At 38.1% G+C, this 23,514-nt stretch overlaps 2 protein-coding genes across 2 annotated transcripts in view; both read left to right on the forward strand.

The window, feature by feature from the left end:
* Window positions 1-6,013: 6,013 nt before the first annotated feature.
* Window positions 6,014-6,163, forward strand: Smp_196550 (putative mitotic and DNA damage checkpoint protein hus1; the record flags this gene model as incomplete). The annotated part of the gene is made up of 1 exon (XM_018794429.1): window positions 6,014-6,163. One exon carries the CDS (start codon window positions 6,014-6,016, stop codon window positions 6,161-6,163), a length of 150 nt encoding a protein of 49 aa, XP_018648843.1.
* Window positions 6,164-12,219: 6,056 nt separating this feature from the next.
* Smp_126630 (hypothetical protein) overlaps window positions 12,220-23,514 on the forward strand; it is a gene marked incomplete at its 5' end in the record, with an annotated part of 37,036 nt that continues 25,741 nt past the window's right edge. The window contains 4 exons of the mRNA XM_018794430.1: window positions 12,220-12,281; window positions 13,508-13,833; window positions 15,341-15,424; window positions 17,172-17,327. Of these exons, the coding sequence (XP_018648844.1) occupies window positions 12,220-12,281; window positions 13,508-13,833; window positions 15,341-15,424; window positions 17,172-17,327 (628 nt within the window). The remainder of the gene's footprint in view (window positions 12,282-13,507; window positions 13,834-15,340; window positions 15,425-17,171; window positions 17,328-23,514) is intronic.

Here is a 23,514-nt window from a genome sequence, read left to right on the forward strand (position 1 = left end):
AAAAATTAGTAAATCATTGTGAGATATTATCCTTGTTCGCTAAGAATATGTCGTGTTTCTGTTGAAGGACTCCTGTGACGTCGCTTGGTCTAGCTAAGGCGACAGCTACTCTTAATTAGTAGAATGAGCAGAAGGTTTGTCTACAGCCATTTCTGGTATGTTGGGTCTCCAGTTTCTGGATGTTACCTCTAAGGTTTGTGTTGAGACTGAGCTTAAGTGGGTTTTTAAAGGGATGCCCAGGAGTGTTTAGGATATTTTAAGTCGTTAGACGGTTTTCTCTGAGATTCATATACTGTAATGAGAAAAATTGATTTGAGACGCTCTTCGTAAGTTTTGGATTAGAGTCCTCAAACTGACTTCATGGCTTGTCTTTGAATACGTTCCAACGTACTCTTGTCTTTTTAGGGTGATGCGGGAAGCACTATATTTCCATGCACTAGGTGGGGTCGAATTAAACTGTTGAAGATAAGGTGGAAGGTTCTACCGTTGAACTGGCTGAAAATTCGTTTCAAGGTTACCAGTGCAAAATTTTCTCGAGAGGAACTTTTGTCGCAGTTAGCGTGAGACTTCAGGTCATAGGTTACCAACACTTCTGGCAGCTACATTCAATATACAAACACCCAAGATAACTTCATGCTCCGTAAATTTTAAAACTCGGCAGTTGCCTTGAACCTGTGTCTGTGCAAGAAAATATGAATCATAGGTATGGGAAATAAAACTTTTTAATGGATTTTAAATAAAGCCAGAGCGAACATGGACGCAGAATATCTTGATTTTATCATATTTCGTGGTTTCTCATCGGCTGTTTACAACCAAATATGCGTTGAAATTTACACTGAGGTAAGATATAGTCTGAAACATTTGACATGAGTGTAAAGAATTGGAAGGACAAAGGTTTTCACTAGTAACTCACCCTTGTGTTTTTTTGTTCTAACACCAAATAACCTCCGATATATCCTTACATATATATATATATATATATATATATAGTTATAATTGATAACTCCTGTCATTTTAGGCAGGCATAATAATTGTCCCATAAGCGTTATGATGGTTCGATCACTTGTTTGCGAGAGCTATCGCATTTCGACATTTCGACGATGATGTTTTGGCATGTTCGACTGACCCCCATCCATAGATGTCACATGGTTTAGTTTTCTCACCCCTTCCCACATCTTTGATAAGTAGTTTCGAGTTTGTCAAATATAATTCGTGCTGAAGATCAGTGCCTCCCTTTTGGAGGTGGGTTAGTTTATAAGGGTCGGCACCTTGGAAATGTTGCTAGGAAGTTATACGAGACAAGTCATCTTCAACTAAATTATTTGGCTCAGAGATAATAATCCGTTCTTAAATAACAATGTCACATGAGGCATGCCACTTTACAGGCAAGATCAGATCGTGACAAATGCTACAAGCTTTACTTTGATAAATGCTGTCATTCGATGTCTGAGAAAACGGGCGTTGGATAAGCTATGGAACTTCTGAATGTCAACGGTATTACCAAACAGTTCGATGGTTTTGGTAAACGAGTAGGTTACAATGTTGTAGCGCGTTTCTAGGAATGGAATTGACAAGTTTGCATCAACAAATTTCCGTCTCATGTGTTTGTATGTACTTAGGTTAGGTTCGTATCCGTTGAATGGACTCTATCATCTACATTAGTATCGGCGAAACTGCCAACCATCAGCGTCAAATCGGTATTGTTTTAAAGAGCTATGTCCACCAGCTGCGGCTGCAGATAAAGTGCCCCGGGATAGGAGGTCACTAGAAATGTGGCTGTAACGAGAGGTTTGAGGTTATCGCAATGCAAGGTATCCTACGACTTGCTAAAGACTTATCAAAGGTGTCGCGGTACCAAAGAAGGGAGGGTGGAGTTACTGACCAGCAACCACTGACGGTGAGAGCAGTGACTTCAATCCACCAATGTTTGTGGGGCTAAATACTTTGTTTGTATCAGGCTTTTAATGATTGAGGACCATTAAGTCAATCAGTGATACTGAGGTTATTCTCTTACGCTCGCTATTCAGATTCATGTCTCTAATTTTATCCTGGATTAGCTATTCTACCAAGACAACCTATAACATGATTCGAAGTTGTATTGCATAAATACCTAGCACGGCCAGAATTCTAACACAACTATGCCAAGTTTGAATCTGATATGCAACTAGCACGCGGTGCCATTTTGGAAAATTATTTTGAAATTTGTACTCAGCGCAATACTCAGACATGAAACTAATCAATAACGCACTGAGACATCTTCGTGAATGCACTGTCTTTTGCTTTTATTAATTTCATCTATTTAACGACCCTATTTTGGAAGCATACTGTATGCTAACTGATGTGACCTGTAGATCATGTCTGTAAGAATGGCGTGTACATGCGTTGGCAGAAATATATCATATTATTACATTATTAACGCAAAATAGGTCTATTCTCGCACTTTGGAATCATATGTTTTTCATAAAGGGGTTCTTTGAGGAGTTATGGGTCGTTTGAGATCAGACTGAGGGTCAAGAAAATAGGCGATAATAATAAAGATATATGTAATGTCGTTTCGAGTCGATTGATGCGTTTTTTGATGGCACGAAACTCGATGCTAGAGGTCTTTTTGACTTTCAGAATTCAATCGACAGACTTAGGTAGTTCGTCTCTAGCAGTGGAATCCAAGACGCGCGTTTCATCCCATTTGGGACTCGTCAGCTGGATGTCCCTGTAGTTACAGTCCCAACACATAGATGGGAAGATTCAAACAAACAATACTAAATGAATTTAAACTTCACCCCATCGCACAAGCAAGTGGCTATCAGGACTCATAGGCCGAGTGGATAACGCGATGACGTTTGAAGCGAGGGTACTGGGTTCGAGTCCCAGAGTGAACATCAACTCTGAGATGCAGGTACATCCAGCTGACGAGCCCCAAATAAGACGAGACGCGCATCCTGGATTCCACTGCTAGCCACTATCCATCTCTGCTTACCATGCTTGTGAATTTAGGCTATATCGAGACAATACGCACAGTATGCACATATTCCAATTAGAGACTGACCAGTTGCAGTCCGAACACATCGATGGGAAGATTCAAACAAACAACACTAAATGAGTAGGATGTCTGTTCTGTTTTCGCAGTCCAAGGAAAAATCACCGACTCGTTTAATGTTTGACTTGCAATCAGTGACGACCGACGCCTTCTCAGTGTTCAGAGAAACTCTATAAATGTCATGTACTAAACTAGCTTGTCATCTTGTTTCGTGGCGTTCAATTTCGTCTACAAATTATCGCTCAAGACTTGCTGAACGTGTTCTATATGTGGTGCCAAGGCTTGTAAAAAGAGTGGCGGGTAAGAAAATAAAAAAAGAGTATCTGAGGAAGTGACACGAGCGAGCTCATCAGGTTAGTGAAGTACGATTCTTCAATGCTTTGTCCGGTTATCAAGTATTTACTTACACGCCTCTTGAGTAGCTCTCAAGTCGAAAATAAAAAGAATCTACTTAGAAGAAAAAAATATCTAAAGTCACCCAAGACCGATGGATTGCTCCACTGTTTGCATAAAATAATTTATTACAAAAGAAATGTACAGTTACAAACGATTAAATAACTGTGCCTACAAGCTAGTTGTGGGCATCAAGTTGGGCAGAAGCTATAAAACGATCTGTTTAAAGGTGATGCACCGTGCGATGTCTTCAGTCAATTGAATGCTCATAAGTGGGTAAAAAGAGTGCTAGTCATGTGATCATCAAGGTGAGCACATGTTTTAGCCAATGGGATTATAACTCCAAAATTACTTCTAAGATAATGGCATGAACGCCTACTCAGTGTTTGTATAAATACGGCAATGGTGCTTTCAGTTTGTAGGAGATTTTATCGACTGCTTACGCCGATGATTTGCACAAATGGCTGTCTTCGAACCTCCAGCCAAACCGACAAAATTCCATAGAACTTACTAAGGGACCCACAGACTGGAATAATATCTTGTTTTTCCTTCTTGAAACCATCGGTGTTAGACAAAGATAACTATTGGAAAACAACATTATTTATGAAAATAGTAATCAGTCGGATAGTCAGGCGGGTTAGCTCTTAGTTTTGTCGCTTAAAACCACCGTATCACACGATTTTCAACCAGTAAAAACGCTTTATGGAGATGTCGAAATGTCATTATGATTAGCCACCTATAGTTTTGATTTGGCATTAGTTATGGGAGGAAAAAGTAGGTAAGATGAGACTACAATTTATCGAAGGCCTTTGAGAGACGTTAAAGCGACCTTCAAAATGTTCGCCTACTAACTAGGAAAAAATGGTGACTATAAACAAGTGTAAGGAATTAGAATTGTGATGTACAGTTAATGTTTATGCTTAATGACCAGACTCGAATCTTTCATCATGAATTGACATCAGCTGAAATGCCGAGACCCTATTTAGCTAAATGGATGAATGAATTTTGCGCCAAAATTCAGGATCTGTTATCCTAAATCTGATTGATTCGTCCGTAAATTATGGTCTCGCCAACAGATATTTTTGTTTCGAACACTGATGACTTTTGATGGTTCAGAATACGTTCACATTTATAGATTCGGAAGTTCAGAAATTAAATATGGCTTGAATAACGCCAATGAATCAGAGGTAATTGGTAAAATTACGGATCATGCTGCAGAAATATTCGTTAGTTTAGTGCATAACTTTATAAGCATGTAGAAATGAAAATGAAGACCACAAGCAAATATCGGAATATTATTTGATCCAAAGTGCTTCATTCAAAAACAACTTTTTAATAGTGGCATGTCATGCGAAACAATGGAATGTGTTGTACACCAGGTTCTTGTGGGTCGCCCAATGTTTTGTTTTCTTTGAAAATTTTACAATCATAAACTCTTGGGTATTCTTTGTTTTGCTATCTGTTCCTATCATCTCTAACCTACTGACTACCTGATCAGTATATAATTGCTTATGCCATTAGCTAAACGTATTACATTGTGAGATTCCATCTGGATGTCCAACCCACGATACAAAAGCTTTAACTATCTGATTTGCTTGTAACATGGAACTAGTAGACAAAGTGTATTCCAACCAATTGTATTAATGCTGGTTTTATTATGCCAAATACCTCTCTGATTTATTTCCGTAACCTTCAATCGGTTTTCGTCCCTGCCGAGTTATCCTATTACAAGCAAAACTAGGCAATCCACCTGCTTATGACACTATAAAATCAATAAAAAATAGAAGTGAGATGAAATAGATTCGACAAGGAGGGATATAATCATTTGAGTATCGGAATACTGTTCTCAGCACAATATTTTAAAACTACACATAATCCTATAGTTTCAGCTTGTTTATGAACCACCTCAACTTATATTATTCTTTGTCTATTCATATCATATTTGCGCTCGTCTCTTCTAACCTATTAGGATGCTCTTGCTTAAAAAGTACCTTGTTAAAAGAGGATTAGACTAAGTAGTCATACCTTCACCATTCCACCACAAATGACTCAACTTCAATAGCCATGGACGTTGTCTGCTTTGCTTTCCGTCCTTTCTTCTTATGACCCTCCCTCTAAGCCCCCTCGATATGCACCACCGAAAACATACATGGAAAGGGTGACTTCGTCCAGCACCGTCATTATTACCCCAGATATTTTAGAAGGATAAAAGTTTGTTGTTTCTAGAGGCTTTCAACCTTAAGTGGACTTATTCTCGATCATTAGTTGCACGTGGCAATACAACCTCCATAAAGCTCTCCAAATTTCATATTGACAATACGGGTGTTATCAATGTTATTTGCATTCATGTGTGAGAAGTGTGATTACCCATAATTCTGTGACCAATTTACCTTACAAAATATCAATGTAACGGAGTAAGCTACTACAGTGAAGACCGTATCTTCTGTAATAAACTGATCTTGCCTGTAAACTGGCATGCCTCATGTAAGAGACTGTTATTCGAGAATAAATTATTATCTTTATAATTACCTCATCCAATTTATTGTCTCCCACTAAGACTTGGAGGTGGCGCAAAAAATTGCGATGGTGGCCTATCACTTAATGTTTCCTCTTGGAAAAGCCCAGGGATTATTCGGGCGTCTGATAAGAATAGACGGTTCATTATCTCTCGTGTTGGAATGCCATAGGACTGTGGTGTTGGTGGACCTAACATTAGGTCACGGACCTCTCTGACGATTGAATGAGGGAGGACAGAAAATAAATCTTGGTAGCGCATTTCCTCAGATTTTATGTTATGTCTAGTGACATGATGCTTCATTTGACCAGACCACAACTCGTGGTAACTACGATCAAATTCTGGGGGTCAAACGTTCATAATTACAACAATGTATATATCTACCAGTAACAAATTACGCTTATCGTTCAGGCTTTGAAGTTGGGCTGAATTTTACATATGGTATGTTACTAATATAATAATATAATACAAACTGGACAAAATAATGACTACAACACGAACAATTTGCGGTGGAAAACAATGTACGTAAATATATATATGTGTGAAATTTATGTCGAAGATGATTAGGTTCACTTTTACAACCAAGAAAAAGTATGTACGAAACCGAAATTAGCTTATATGTTCCAAATGGAGCCCACTGGCTTCGTTTCCTTGGATACCCCTCGTTCTACCTACGTAAGAAGCCAGGTTTGTAGTAAATAGGTTTTCGTTCTAAAGCCCAGATAGGTGGAGTGGAATGCTGGGTTACCTTTTTAAACACACAAAGCTTCTCAACACTCAGTGTAAAACAATAGGAAATATAATGTCTATACAAAATAAAAAAGTGAGTGAGTAATTAAGCTTTAATGTTTTGACAACTACTTAGATGTTTCCGTTCAACTCTTCACCAGTCAACCTAAGTTGTTGCAACCTTTCACAAATTTAGAAACATTTCTGCTGCCAAGCTATGTCGCAATTAGATTTCATGAAAAATTTGGTCTGACGTTTGTCTACCGATTTGGTCTCCATGTTAAAACACATTCCTTTTAAAAGTGCCAGACCTCAGAAATATCACCAGTGGACTTAGCAGGTGCAAAATGTCTGTCATACTCACATGTTTTTACTACTTCGAGAAACTGAGCAATTCGGTCGGTCATGTCATACTCGTGGAAGTCACCGACTGCATAGCAGAATAATGCTTTTGTACTTTCAGGCTATGAGAGCATGGATTTTTGAGGGAGGTTGAGGGAGTCTCGATCTTTAAAAGACTGAATGTATTTCTGAATAATAAGAACCACAATTATAGATATGCTAAAATATCTCAGCACGCAAAAACAATATAACAGTATTCGGAAACATAATTTTGTAGTAACATACTTTTATGACGGGAACGCGATTAGTATAACGGAAACATTTATCATTATAACCAATTGTACCAGTGATTGTTTTACAGCGCCTGTTTGTTTAAGTGTATCGGAAACACACAGTCGTCCGTTGCCTGTGACCCTGAACGAGCCCAAGTATGCTCGGTAATTCAGCTTGTAAACTTTGGCACGATCTCAGTATTATTTCGATGCCACGAGATCGCCAATAAATATATCTCATTACAATTGCCTTCTAATTTTCGGCTTACGGATGGATCCAACCGAATGTTTCGTATGTATTCTTCTTGTAGTGGTGATTATAGTCAATCACAATTAGACGTCAACCACAATTTTACGACGAGCAATAGACTCTCAGTGTATCTCTCGGTACATCTAATCATTCAGTGGCTCGGCACCAAATATGCCATGGATGTCCGGAGCATTACAACGCTGTTGTCTAGAACACTCTTTTATTAAAAGGTAATCAGGCCAGTCAAACCGAGAGTCAACGATAAAAAAGTTTGGGGATATATTTTTGGACAGTTTTAAATTCATCAAGAAGTATATGATCCAAGCTTACTTGTCATTCTTAAAAAGATTCTCTGCACGTCATACCCAATCGTGTTCTGATACCAATCCTTAACCGAGGGCGTGAACCTAAAGTTGCATCCATCAAAATCAACAAAGTCAGCATAATTATCAAATACCCACCAAACTATTTACTTTGCTGATTTGTCAACCACTACAGGGTTTTTTAGCCACAGCTTTAGATGCCAGCTTTGCAACATGTAAGATCCAAACCCAAATTCCAATAAGTCTGGATGTGGCTGAATAACTAGGGAATAGGTTTGTGGACGAGTGACCCAATCGAAATCAGAACAAGGTGTCTTGGGTAACAACGGTTCTAAATTTCATCATATATACAAATGTACAAATTTACCTAAGCAAATATTACCACCCAGTTATTCAACCAACAATTGATACCAAAATATTCAATCTAAATTACAATGAATACCAAAGTGGTAAGAAATATATGAAAATTACCGAAAATACCAAAAGGTAAGTGTTATTCTATCCATTCTGGATAGATCAAGTAAGATTCCGTTTGAGCGGCTGTTCTATAACACAGAGTGTTTCAATTTCTGGGAAAGTGCTCCAATTTACAACCGAAAATGCACGATCCTAGTCAAAATCAAACCGCACAATCAAATAGCGAGCAGTCAATATGGCAGCCGCCAGAATAATAACAATTAAAACAAACTAAATACAGTTCAGTAAGGAACATAGAGACTCAATAAAAACGATAGGAAAACCGAGAAAATTAAACGTTACAGTCTTAATTAGCATCAAAAAAGTTAACAATATATACAAATAAAGAAACCACAAAGAAGAAGTCGCAAATGTATGGAGGGATTTTCACTTTCAAATGGATCTAACACAACATGTTAGTCAAACAACGAATCCTTGTTTTAAATATGGGATGGATATGCTTGAATGCATTCAGCATTAAGAGAACCAAGTGATAAAAAGGCTTTCTGACCTTTAACGGGGGGACAGACTACAACACTTCAACTTATTTTTGTTATCTGATCATTAGTTACGAGGTGATCTTGTCGATCACCAACGTATATGCGCCGAATAATTGAGGAATTATTCTAGTAAGACAGGAATGGCGTGATCAACCGGCTAACACTGAAGTCACACCTCAAAGTTAGTAGCTGATGTAGATTATCTTTTCGCAATATCCTCGTACTAATGCTACCATGATGACCATACGACACAATGGACGTCATTACAGAAATATATCACTAAGAGTAGGTAAAAGGAACATAGTGTGATTACTGCTGCATGAGACAGTCAGTGGTATGCAGTTAAATTTGTGCACGATATCTTCTTTTGACGTTGAGGAGAATTGGTGAACTGTCTGACATTTGGTGACTGCCGGATGAATTAGCTGGGGTCCAATGACATTTCACTGAACCTACAATCTAATACTAGATCATCATATACTGAGCGGAAATTTTGTCATTACTGAGTCTCATTATTTTTTTTCCTAGATCCTCCCATATGAGAGGGTATTCACATTACTTCGAGAATTAATGGTATGCTCTACCATGACACTAGGTATCAGAACCTCCAACCAATACAATAAAAGGGGAGTTGAAATTTCACAGTACCACAAATCTTAAGTATTTATATGGGTTTCCTAACATTATATTCTTATCTCCGAAGACTGAAGTTTTAGTGTTTGAGGCTTGAAATGAAACTGACAACCATTTGAACTCAGTCAAGGTCAGTCCTGCTACCGACCGTTCTGAGTGGAACTGTAGGTTTTTTGTTCGTGGTGGGCAACATTTCACAAGAGGAAGTTATTCCCGGCTTACACAACTCAATTGTACCAAGTATTAAGTTTAAACCAAGAGATATGTATTATTCTTCATAGTGTGTAGTCTACGGAAAATCTAAACGGCGAGATTATAATTCACGAATGACCTGTGAACGAATCTTAGTGACCTTGAGAAATATTACTTCATCAGTAAACAGTCAGTATAAAGTAAAAATATATCACAAAACCAAAGTGTTGAAGTGGATAGGCTTTTTTTATATGGTGCAAAGACTTGTCAAGGTTAGAAAGAGGTTCAAACGTTCTAAAATCGTAATGCATAAGGTGGAAGAACTCATCCATACGACTCCATAGTAGTTGGTCTCTGTTGCCATGATAAGGTCACTAAAACCCTCCCAGCCTCGACCACAAAGCTTCAATATTGTTTGTGTGTACTCCGGTTGTATAAGTTTATCATTTTTATTATGGATATGTCCCTACAATATTCATACCACTGAACAACCGAAGCTTCAGTAACATCTGTGATTATTGAAGCCAGTGTTTGTAGGGTTACTTTGGGCTACCTGTTGTATAAAGAAAAATCCCTAGGGGCTAAAGGTACTTTTATGTTCAAGCCATCCTTTTTGTACAGAAGAGACAATACCAACCGATCAAGTCCATCAATATAATGGTGAGTGAAGTGTTTGTTCCCTACTTATTCGGATGGGATTGAACCTGACTGTAGACTATGTCATAACCTCTGAACCTGAGAGACAATCCTGCATGACAACTATTTGCCAACGGCAGCTAAACACTGACCATGGATTAGCATTAAGTTAAATATTAAAGATTTTTGTTTGAACCAAGACGTATGGGTTTGGATACGTGGTGTACTAAAGCATGCTCCATCATGATCATAAGGAGCCTTCTATGAAATCTCGTCGAGGACAAATTTCTTTGATTTACACCAGGTGCATTAAAATCTCCTGATATCAGCTACCGGTTTCAATGTTTTATAGTGCAAAATCGTCAGTCAAACAATCTGCAATCGAATTTACTAGAAATTTCACAAGCCTTACTTTTATAAGGCACAGGTTAAGGAGTGTATATCCAAGCAATTTTGATGCATAGTAGCGTGTATATGTGTCGTAGTGTACTTTTCGTTATCGTGGCACTGTTTTACAAGATTGTTAGTAGCTTTTTCAGCACTGAATATTTGTAATGAGCTGTCGAAATCGAAACAATCTTGTACCTGAGTAGACAGTCAGTGGTAGTACTGGTAAATTTCATTAATTTGGTTACACTGAAAACAATAAGGACCTATATGAGACACCTTTGGCGCTACTAGTTGACCTCTAACCTTTTAAAATTTAGCTTCAGAACTAAGAGTGTTTAGCGGTTCTCCATATTAGTTAATTTTTGTGGCTAGAAAATTGCTCACACTATGTACATTACAAAACACAGAGACCACTATGATGTTTATATCATTTTTTTTAAAAATTGCCATTAGTAACTTATTGTTAAACAATTTTACTATTTACCTCCTTCCAAGATGTAATGGGATTACTAACTGTTGGTATAATTGCATATAACAATCTAAGGAAGTCTGCTTAACTTCGAACAGTCCACAAAATCTTCTAAATTAGTCTGCGGGTTCAAATTTAGTAAGCATCAAGGTTGGATGTGCAAGCATGACAACTACTACAAAACCTCGTCGAGCTTCTGCCAAAGCATGTCTCAAGGCCATATGTGGACTTACTACTCTCCAGAACTCTGATGATAGCTCAATATCTGAAAATATTGAAAGTGAGATGTCAGATTATGTTGTCGAAAGTGGGAACAATAGTATCACTACCGAAGAGAGTGGTTCGAATAGTGAAAGTAAAGCTGAGAGATCAAACGATTCTAAACTCTCGCCAGCAAATTCATCATCAACAGGCTCGCTTATTGATGAACCATGTCGTAAAAAATCATCGATTAAAGTTCATCGTCCTGTCTTAGGTGACAAAGGATGTTTGAGATCTCCTTTCGTTAGATATATGAGGTCTTGTCGTGGTCGTATTGATCGTGATCCTAAATCTATAGCTCCTGCGAAATTCCTGCAGTCACTAGATTCACTAAAACATATGTTCAGTAATACGCAAAATCCATTTCTGTTTTGTCCCAGGTAATAATCGCTTAATTGTCATAATTTTTAATAGTGGATATAAATCAAACTTTATGTGTCGGAAAAAAGCTCTATTTCCAACTTCGGGCGCGTGGGTGCGATCACCTATTTAGTAAGCTACTTATTTCAAATGAACCAACATTATAGTATCAAAAAGGATCACCTTCCACAACCTCCCATCAGCCCCATATATTTATCTGATGAAGTAAATTCAGTTAAATTAAAACGGTTAGAATATGACAAGGGTATGTTGCTAAACAGCTTAATGAGTGGATTTTAGGTTCAAATTTAATATATGCTGGTGGAGCAGTAACGTGTTTGTCATGGTGTCCTCCTCGTCTTTCTTCACTTCTGGATTCTGAATCAATTGTAAATGAATGTTCATTTCTTGCGACTTCTTCTGTTCCTACACCAGATTCACAAACGCTCTATTCTGATAAGATGAAGAATTGTCCTGGAGTTATACAGATATGGAATTGTGGGGTTTTAGGTCTAACAGAAGTGTACGTTTGCTCATTCGATAAAATTCATTGAATTAAACTAGTTTTTTATGCACATGAATAGAAAAAAAATACTATGCTAATAGTGCTATTAATATAAGGACGTTGATTTTAAAGGTCCTATGTCATAACAGCAGTGCACGTATGGTGAATCTGTACAGGTTCTTCAGCCAAGTTTTTATGGAAGTATTCATTTGTGCGAGTGACAGACTTTCATTAAAAATCATAATAGATGTAAATCACAATTTTCTATCCCAATTAACTTAGTCTTTACTGCTTGTTATTTTATTTATTTCATATACATAAATACGGATACAGGTGGGCACAAAAATAAGTACAAACCATACAAATAATGAAACAAAGTTGTGAAATGGACTGGGGAAGGGTAGTACAAACAAAAATAACTAAGAAATAGGTGGTTGAGAAAAGTGTATGGGTAGAGATACAGTTCAGTTGAAAGCACAACCGGGAAGATTTTCTCTCAGCTAGAGAAGTTCCTTCCACTTTTAAGAAGAATGTGAAGACATTACAGTAGGACTACCTTTGGCTCTGACTTTGAGTTATGTCCGACAACGTCTTAAGTCATCAAGCTGTACCATATGTATGACACCAACCGGGGGTTTTTGTTAAACTTGTACTATTATATGGAAGATTTTAACTTTTTTTAGTTAGACTGTATCAAACAGTTACATTATGAAAAGCTACATGATAGAGGAAATTTACTACTAATGGGTCGTTTCATTTTACAGGATTTTGACATTAATACATTCTTTGGTGGCATCAAATGTATTGACTTGTTTCGAGTAAAATAATATAATATTGTCAGTGACAACAATTTAATAGTCGTGGTTGTAAGGCCGACCATCTTTAAGTACCATTCGAAGAACTTTCAAGACGAAGCAGTTTGTTATCGTGTGATTGATGTTGGATACCTTTATTCATTATATGGTACAATACTCAAAAATGCAAGTATTCGTTATGATGTGAGTTTATGCTATCTTGGATGATGAAACGATATTGACTGAAAATACTAGTGGGCATACAAAAGTCAGTTATTTTTACAGGATATCATGATACACCAGTTACTGTTTAAATTTCACTCAACCTTAGTTGGATAGAGTAAAAGGAAGTGTTTCTCAGTAGTAGTGGTATATTCAATTTCGATGTTGATCACTTTGTCTATTGGCTTCATTTCCCCCTCATTTTTGACTAATTTTATTCAATATTAGGTCAAGTAATTTAAACCCTGAAATTCACTTCATCATTTCACATGATTGGGGTCGAATTACTGATATGTGCTGGATACCAGTCTCACCTTTTTCCGGCATTAAAGAACTAGTGACAAAAGCTTGTTCGTATGGATCATGCATAATGACTATTCCTGAAGTAGATCGAGTTCTTGGTCATTTAATTGTTGCTTGTCAAGATGGCTTTATTCGTATATTTTCTATACCAACTTGTCCAATGAATTTTGGGTTTGAGAATTCATCTGCTTCACAATTCGCTTATACACTTTCGAAGAATTGTTACCTCACGCTGTCCCCATCTGTCAAAGGTATCGTTTATTCCTATAATCGATTGCTATTTTAATTAGGTTTAGTGTAGATAATTTATCACAATAGGAACCGTCTTCACGGGCTCACCGATAAATATTGACTTCTGATAAAGATCATGAATCTCTCAATAATAGATCACCATTGATCGATTCATAATCTCAACCAAGAACTCAACAATCTCCACAACCCTATACTGGTGATTTCTGATAATTTAAACTTAAAAATATTTGATTATTCATCAAATACGACCGAGGATTCTTTTATGATTAGGTTGTATTATGTTATTTTTCATCATCTGATTTATTTTGATGTATTGACTTTCATTAGGAATCACATCAGCTAAATAATTTGTTTTACACATTATTCCAAATCAACAAAATCATTTATTTGTCACATTATCAAATTCACGCAGCCTTGTTTATTGTTTGTATTCGGCTAGATTATTTAGACTGAGTCGCTTTCATTTTGAGGTTGGTTTAGTACAGTAAATAGACTGGGTGTCAATAAAATTAAGGGCATCAATTCATATAGAGTGGAAAAAAACATTGTCGGGAGGTAAGAAATTCAAGTGCTGAATACCATAGTGTTTAGAAACTTTGAAGTTGCTGGACTGGAAAGGCCTGTGTTCATCATACCGCTCAGATCCGTAATTCAACGTTGTTTTGAAGGGAATGCAAAACTGAAAGTCTGAATCATGTAATGGCGAAATCCATTTCTACGTTAAACAATACGGAATAAGACCTACAAAGCGAAATTAATTCTTGGTAGATCGTTGTCACTGACAGGCAAATAGAAAGAAATAGAATCTGAAACATTGTAGCACTCCAAACCGTCACACTTCATATCACCTCAATAGTGGGTGATTAGTAGGAAAGAACATGGAAACAGGATAACGGATAAAAGAAAAAAAAAGTTAATAGTGAAGGACATACCGTCACATGATGTTAACGATTTAGAAATAGATAAGTGGAGTTTTCGCTCTTCCATAACAGTTTTCGAAGTACAATGTCAATAAAGGTTTTCGACTGTTGGTCTCAATTGTTTTGCAGAATCCTATATGGTCTAGACTAATAGTTAAACACTGAGCTACTGTTATACTTTAGTCGGTCAGTCCTTTCTTAAACTAAAGTCCAGACAGCGTAAAGACTTTTGGCAGATAGTTACTGACTGTGCATAATGTACGATATCCTGCTTCGGTTTGGGCACCCGGGCAGTATCACAGCCCTCACACAAATCAAACGAGATTTGTGTGGCGCATATATATATCTGGTGCTCCTTTGTACCAATATTTATGTGTTTAAATAAATAAATAAAATAATGTGCTATACATATATGTATAATTTACGGCAATGTTTTTCAAGCATTCAATAACAATATAGTAATAAGTGTTGATGGTTAGTTAATTCGATGAACTTTGTTCTTCAGTTCATTTTACTTGTGTCTGATATGTTAATATGAATTTAATTTATGTGTATCTAGAGCAGTTTAATTCCTTTAACTTCACAGAAAATCCTCATTGGGTTGGTTGGCCAACTTGTACACATATTCGCCGTGAATTCCCAGATCGCCTTTTTGTTGGCTATACAACAGGTAAGGAAGTGATTCTTATGCTATAACATATTTTATTTTAGTAAATGTAATAGTCTAGCAACTTGATAAAGTCAATATTTTTGTCAAGTGTAATCAAGATGTTTACTAGTTTAAGACAACTGGTTCTATTTTAGTGTTGAAATCCGTGACGAAAACGTTTGAAGTCATTTGGATACCGTTTCCAACTGCTTACACTTTAAGAGGGCTATGCTTTTTATAAATTTGAGGAAGCAAGCTAGTATTAACATGCTGTCTCTTTGAAACATATATTTGTCGATGAGTTATACTTATCACTTTTAAATATTGTATTTTAGACAGGAAATTCTCTCTTGGTTACTTCTTTCACCATAACTTTTCATACTTTAGTACTTTACCTTCATAAAAGTTGCTTCACTAAACTTTTTATATTTGGTTAATATACTCTTGGAGAGTGGTTTTTATTGTCACCTGACAATAATTATAGAACTATTAGCAATCAAAAAGCTTTGGATAGCTATTTTATTCTGCCACACAAATCCTCTGTACCACACACCATAATTTACATATGAGCTCAAATTCAAGACCACAGTTCATAGTGTAAACGTAATAAATAATGTAGATAATTTGTCAAATATATACTCTCTTGTCTTTGAAATTAAATTCTAATACTTATTTTTCTAGAATTGTTTACCATCAAACTTTGTAAAGCGTATTAACAATAAACGAATAGAAAATTTTTAGTTAAGATTAAAGTTCATATGTATTAACCATTTAACTGTTGATCTCACGTTTGTAATTTAAACGTGAACTATTCAGTATTCAACTGTTTCAAACTTATTATTATATTAAGCTACAGTTATATGAATAAAGAATTTTTTTTTCCAGTAAATTCTTATCAGGCTCTGCAGTTATCAGTCCAAATTATTGTTTCATAAAATCCTCACATTTGACAAACACATACATCATTTAAAAGTTAAATCTAAGTTTAAGTGTAGAAATCAAATTAAATTGGTAATCTTTAAATGACTAGTATGTAATTTTAACTTGAATAGGTTAAGAAGTCAATCAAAGCTGTGAGAATAATAATTTAGATAAATATAAGTAACCCAGTACTGTCACCACAAATCAAATCAAGTGTATCGTCGAGGACTACTTAGTTTATGGAGTGATATGAATTCAGTAAGGAATAGTACGTGAAATGAATATCGATTAAAATCTTCATATGTTCATGAGTTCATTAATAACAATATAAAGGTTTGTGTATAATAAGAATGATACTTAAACAAGATAAATCCAAGTTGTAGAAACATAGATTTTATGTAAATTAGCTAGATTCAGTTGTCTTATAACTAAAATTTGTATGAACTTATTTTGCGTGAGGTTTCCCGTGCATCACACCGAGGTAAACGGACGAATTGCCTAGACTAGCCACCCTCTTTTGTATTGATCAATTCAGTTGTTCCTCTCGTGCAAGTTATATCAGCCGATGTTCTAGAGATGTAGATGATAATTTTATGGGTTCTTGGTGTTGAAGAGATCCCGAATTGTTGTGACTACAGTTCATTGATGCATTGTAATCTTTTGTATTTCTTCAAATTTTATGAGTTCTTGGTGAAATAATCCAAGTGTGACAACTTGAAAGAAAGCATTTACCATAAAAGCCTTAAGCATTAGTTTTAAGTTTCTTCATCATGACTGATTCACTGATTACCTGTGCTATTTATCATATCTACACCAACCTTTTGAATTATCTCCTTTTTATATTCAGGTTATGTAGGCTATTACAATTTGAGTAGTCTTAATGATTTGGTTTATTCGTCTCAGTATAATCATTTAGCTCCTGTGAAAATGTCACGTCTGACAAGCAGTCCAATCACATCATTGTCTCTCCATCCTCTTAATGGAAGAATGTTGTATGTACAAGGTAAGTACATGTATTATTATTCTTATTATAACCATATTTAATAATTTGACTTTTAATCCCATATCTAGTTAACTTTTACCAAGCGAATTGAGTTTTAGAGATGATAAATTTTGTTAGTTAAAGACCATAGATGAGATGCCTTTAAAACTATCATTACAACGTAAATACTTCCACTTTTTACTTTTCTCTAAATGTCAAACGGCCAGTTAATCATCATCAGCGTAGATTTATTTATTATTTATTTAAACACATAAATATTAGTACAGGGAAGCACCAGATACATATGCGCCGCACAAATCTCATTTGATTTGTGTGAGGGCTGTGATACTGTCCAGGTGCCCAAACTGAAGCAGGTAGTTTTCTTAGGGAACCACACTCCGAGCCTTTGACCTGAAGGTCTAATCCACAAGGCGGTGGAGCATCTTGAGGAGATGCAGTCCCATGGTAGCTGGTGACCAACGATTGATTCATACGCCATTTGGTCCTTCAGGATCCTGGAGCCCATGTGCACCATTGGTTTGGAATCAGGGTTTTCCAACTCCCTTAGGTGGACTTTCCGTGTCCACTAGCCCGGTTAAAGCGCCAGACATTCGCTTTTCGTCCCCTCACTTTCGTGAACAACACCCCCGCCACGAGAAGGCAGTGAGTACGACTTCCCTGACAGAGGCTATAGGTATTAGGGAATGATGGTAAATCAGTTGATGATGTCATGAATCTTCATCGACTGAGATGGTTGGGCCACGTGTTACGTATGCCTGAACACCGATTACCACGATGCGCTATGCTGACTAGTATTGAGGATGGCTGGAAGAGAGTTAGGGGTGGCCAAACCAAAACGTGGCATCAGAGCATGTAGTCAGTAACTTCTAGTCTGAGCCATGTTGGTAGATGCAGACTACTTGGTTGGGGTCCGCGTGACTATCGTAACCAATGGTTGGAGACTCTGTGTGACATAGCTCAAAATCGATCACAATGGGGTAGGTGTATACACTCTTCATCTTCCCTTAAACCTTGAGATTAAAATTGCTTCATATTTGTCTTCCTTCCAATACTATATCCTTATATACAATCTTTCTTTTGTATACTACCAACACTAAATTAACTACTATTAATCCGGTGTTGATCTTGTTGTGCTAATGAGGTATGGCAACTTGGACCGATGCATATATATGCCTGGTCCTACGTTGTAGCTGACTGACTGACTGACAGAGGCTATATATGCGTGGTCATGTGAGAGCGTTTCGAGAGGGAGATCGGATTCTCCCCACTCTTGGCCGTACCAGGGCATTTGGGGCCTGGAGCAGATGTGCGTTTGTCTAAGTTTCTGTACAACATGAAGATAACGAAATGAAAATAACAGTGTGAATATCGAAAGGGATCGAAATAATGTGGTAGCAATGATAATGAGAAATACGAGACATCGAGAGTAAGGTTCTAAAAGTTAGTAAGAAGATCATGTATTGAGGAACACTGGAATTCATGATCTAGAGGAAGGCATACGGTAAATTCATCTGCTTTGTTGTACACAATCCTGAGCCATTTAACCCAGGGCCTTCAACCACTGGCCACCATTATCACGCAGACTCGAACCAGGTAATCCACATCTACTGATATAGCTGAAACGAACAGTCTATGATAGCTAAATGTTGAACATCTTTTTATTTATTTTCCTCCTTGCATTCCTTTTTTTAAATTCAGGATATTTCTTCTTTTAACTTTTGCTTCGTTTTTCGTTATCAATTCTAACCTCTTGAATTTAATAACCTTATTTAATTAGTCTTACATTATTGTATTTTTTATTTTCATTAGGTTATTTATTACATCTTTTAGCGAAACTTAATTTAGCTAACAAATTATACTTATAATCTGCAGAAAGACATTTGGGCGAGACTATAATTTATGGACGACTCAATCAGAAGCATTTGAGGGATTTCAAGGTCACGGCGCCAATTTCAGTACCTGATGCTTATGTACAATCGGTTCACAAAGGATTTTAGAGAAAACGTGACAATTAAGTAGCTAAAATAAATGGGACTACTCAGATGTTCCTGTATTTGTAATTGCGGTAATCAAATGACTTGTAGACCGTGTGCAGACTACCGTGATGTTGTCCTTAGATGTAATATATGTTGAAGGAAGACGTTTGCTAGGATAGGAACCTTTATCGCTCTATCCAGATTGAGACTCAGTCAGTCAGTCAGTCACAACGTAGAACTTCGTACGTACGTACATCAGTTCGAGTTGCCATACCACATTAGCACAGAGATGCAGTTGTCGATTCAAATCCCATAGTGGTAGAAGTAGTAGGAGTATAATCAGAAATCCAAAAGATTAGGGGTTTCAAGAAATTATTGAAGGAGTATAGTACAGTGAAATAAATTTGGAAAGAGAAAAAGATAAAGACATGAGGAATTCAGAAGATTAGAATTTGGTAGAACACAAAGAGTGGATGCATCTTCGCCATTGCAAACGATTTTGAGCCATGTCATTCAAGGTCTCTAACCATCGGTTGCTGTCATCTCGCGAATCCCAACCAGGTAGTCTACACCTACCAACATGGCCCAGTCCACTTGTCAGTGACTTCATTGATTTGTGCCACGTTTTGGTCTGGCCACCCCTAGCTTTCTTCCAACCTACTCCTACACCATGAAACATTGCACGTCGGGGCAGTCGGTGGTCGGGCATACGTAACACATGTCCCAGCCATCTCAACTGATGAAGTTTCACTACTTCATCAATCGATTTGCCATCCCTACCTAGTACTCGTTTCCTAACAACTGCATTACTTACCCGGTGGTCCCAGGATATACGAGCAATGCTTCGAAGACACCTATGATCGAACACTAGTAGCCTACGAATATCCTCTACTCTTATTGGCCATGTTTCACTGCCATAGAGTAGGACGGAGCGAACTGCTGCACAGTAAACCCGTCCTTTGGTTACTAGACGGATATCTCGCCTACGCCATAAATGACGCAAGTTGGCGAAAGCTAGACGAGCCTTCTGTATCCGTGCTGAGATTTCGTCACATACCAGACCACAAGGGCTGATGAGACTTCCAAGATAAGTGAAGTGGTCTACACGCTCAACTACTTCACTCCCTATCATTAGTTCAGGTGTCGATGCAACCCAATCCTGAAGTAACATTTTGCACTTCGAGGGAGAGAATCGCATTCCGAACATGCCTGCATAGTTGCTTATAGTGGTCAGAAGACTCTGCATGTTGTCAGCGTCTTCACCGAGTAAAACTATGTCGTCGGCGTATTCTAAGTCGACAAGTGAGTCTCCTGGTAAAAGTTCAACTCCTGGAGGTTTAGCTGATGAAAGTGCTATCTCTAAAAGTAAGTCAATGACAAAGTTAAACAAGAATGGGGAGAGTGGACAGCCCTGACGAACGCCACTTGTGGTAATCAGTTCTGATGACAGTTCGCCATAGGCTCTAACTCGACCAGTTGTGCTCGAGTAGAGAGCCTTTATGAGGTTAATGTACTTCTTTGGTACTCCTTTCAGTGACAAACATTGCCATAGAACCTCATGATCAACAGAGTCAAATGCCGCCTTAAGGTCAAGAAATACTACTATTGTGGGACGTCTGAATTTGTGTCTATGTTCTAGGACCTGACGTAGGGTGAATATCTGGTCTATGCAACCACGTCCAGGTCGAAAACCAGCTTGGTTTTCTCTAGTCTGCTCTTCACGAGCTTTGGTTAGGCGACCTAGTATTATTGAAGCTAATATTTTAGACACTATATTAGTCAAACTGATCCCTCTGTGATTGTCACAAGAGGACTTTTGTCCTTTCTTATAAACTGGCACAATCAGTGATTGGGACCAGTCAGATGGAATTACGTCCAGTTCCCAGATTCTACCTAAGACCTCAGTCAATCTCACTGCTAGTACTGGACCACCATCCTTAAAAATCTCAGGGGTCAACCTGTCAGGGCCTGCTGCTCTCCCTCGCTTCAGATTTCCTATAGCTTTTTCAACCTCACAGAGGGTTGGAGGACTTACATCAATTTGCCATTCAGGACGACTGGGGATCGTGGGTAATTGAAGTGTGGCTGAAGGCCAGTTGAACTGATCCCTAAAGTGTTCTGCCCATCGATCCAACCTCCTGGATTGAGAATGAATTATATGCCCATCTTTATCTGAGATGGTTTCACTGATATTCGGGTTCCTAATACCGGTTTCTTTAACGAGTCTGAATAGCTGCCTACTGTTACCTATTGCCGCTGCCTTTTCCATCTCTCTTGCTTTCGCTACCCACCACTGTTCACGATCATTACGTAGACTTCTTATAAGCCTGCGCTTAAGTTGACTCCGCTCTTCGTTATGCTCAGAGCCAGGTGGGATGAGTTTACGAGCATCTATCAGTGCGGTAGATGCTGCCGAGATCCATTGTTTCTCCCTAACGTTATGGTTTACCTTATTAGCGGATATCACTGCTGATTCCACAGCTTTTCGGATGTCATTCCACGCTGCCTCGGGGTGGACACAACTTACATGGCTGCCTAACTGTTTTTCTAGTTGTTCCTGAAATATATTCTTAGCTTGCCTACCATTAAGTAGAACCCTTAGAGGCTTCCCTGCAGTGTCTTTCCTACGTCCAGTAAGACGCAGACAAATACGTGCTCGCACTAGAGCATGATCTGAATCTAAGCATGTGCCCCAGAATGAGCGACAGTCTTCTATCGAGCCCCTCCATCGGTGGCTGATAGCGATGTGATCTAATTGGGTCCAACGTTGGGACGAATTCGGGGGTCGCCAGGTCAAAAGATGTAAACCTATGCTTAAAGTTAGTATTGCTAAAGTTAGTATTTGCAAGAAATAGGCGGTTATCTGAGCATAGCTGCAACAGACGGTCGCCATTATCTGTTCTTTTCGCCATGACACCATAAGATCCACCCAGGTGTCCTTCCCTTTCACTTAGTTTACCTACTTGAGCATTAAAGTCACCTGCTACTATTACTACATCAGAACGCCTAGCTTCTCGGAGAAGGTCAGAAAGTTTCCTGTAGAACTCATCTTTTATATCGTCTGAGCTGCAGTCAGTGGGAGAGTAGGCAGAGACGACGAAGAGGCAACGACGAATTTCCCTATCTTTCCGAGTCCTTACTGATCCGTTTAGTCGAACAGCGCATAGACGACTGTCTACTGGGATCCAGTCTAAAAGAGCTAGTTCTGCCCTAGGACTTAATGCTATACCTACTCCAGCGAGGCCACGGGAAGCAGCGTCAGGGCTTCCAGATACACGGAGCGTGTATCGAGATGAAACTTTATTTTGATTAGGTGCGGTCAAATGAATGACACTACTCGGATCTTGTATGCGCGTTTCGGAGACGCAGCACACATCGATGGTGTAAGATTCTAGAGTTCTAGCTAAGGAAGCCTGTTGTCCTATTTGGCACAATGTTCGGACATTAAAAGTTCCTATATGTAGTTTAGAGCGTGGTTTCAAGAGACCAGGAATAACGTTCTGTGTACTCGAATCGTTTGCCCTAGCGGTGCGACGCGATAAAAGGACGTGGGAAGGGTTAGTCGAGGAGATAACAGAGTTATTAGGTGTAGGAAGGATTTGAAAGCGACCAACTTGGTCTTGTGTGCAGTTAAGGGTATGAGGGCTAGTATCACTTCCCGGCTGCCCACACCGTGGAAGGGTATTTCTTGAGGGACCTGAAAAAGAAGTTGGATTAGTGTTGGTCTTAACGACCTGGGAGCGTGACCGCAGTGCCCAAGGGACATCTGCTTGAGGCCGGTCACGCACGGCCAGATTGAGACTAAGGCATGTTATAATGATTGCCGCGAACTGTATAATAAAAGCACCAGTAACATTGGCTGCAATAATCACAGATGTTACTGAAGCTTCGGTTGTTCAGTGGTATGAATATTGTAGGGACATATCCATAATAAAAATGATAAACTTATACAACCGGAGTACACACAAACAATATTGAAGCTTTGTGGTCGAGGCTGAGAGGGTTTTTGTGACCTTATCATGGCAACAGAGACCAACTACTATGGAGCTGTATGGATGAGTTCCTCTACCTTATACATTACGATTTCGGAACCTTTGAACCTTTTTCTAACCTTGATAAATTTTTGAACTATATGAAAAAAATGCATCCACGTCTGTTATTTGGTTTTGTATAATAAATTTTTACTCTATGCTTACTGTTTACTGATTGAC

Source organism: Schistosoma mansoni, chromosome 1 (assembly GCF_000237925.1).
Source record: "Schistosoma mansoni strain Puerto Rico chromosome 1, complete genome".
Taxonomy (NCBI): domain Eukaryota; kingdom Metazoa; phylum Platyhelminthes; class Trematoda; order Strigeidida; family Schistosomatidae; genus Schistosoma; species Schistosoma mansoni.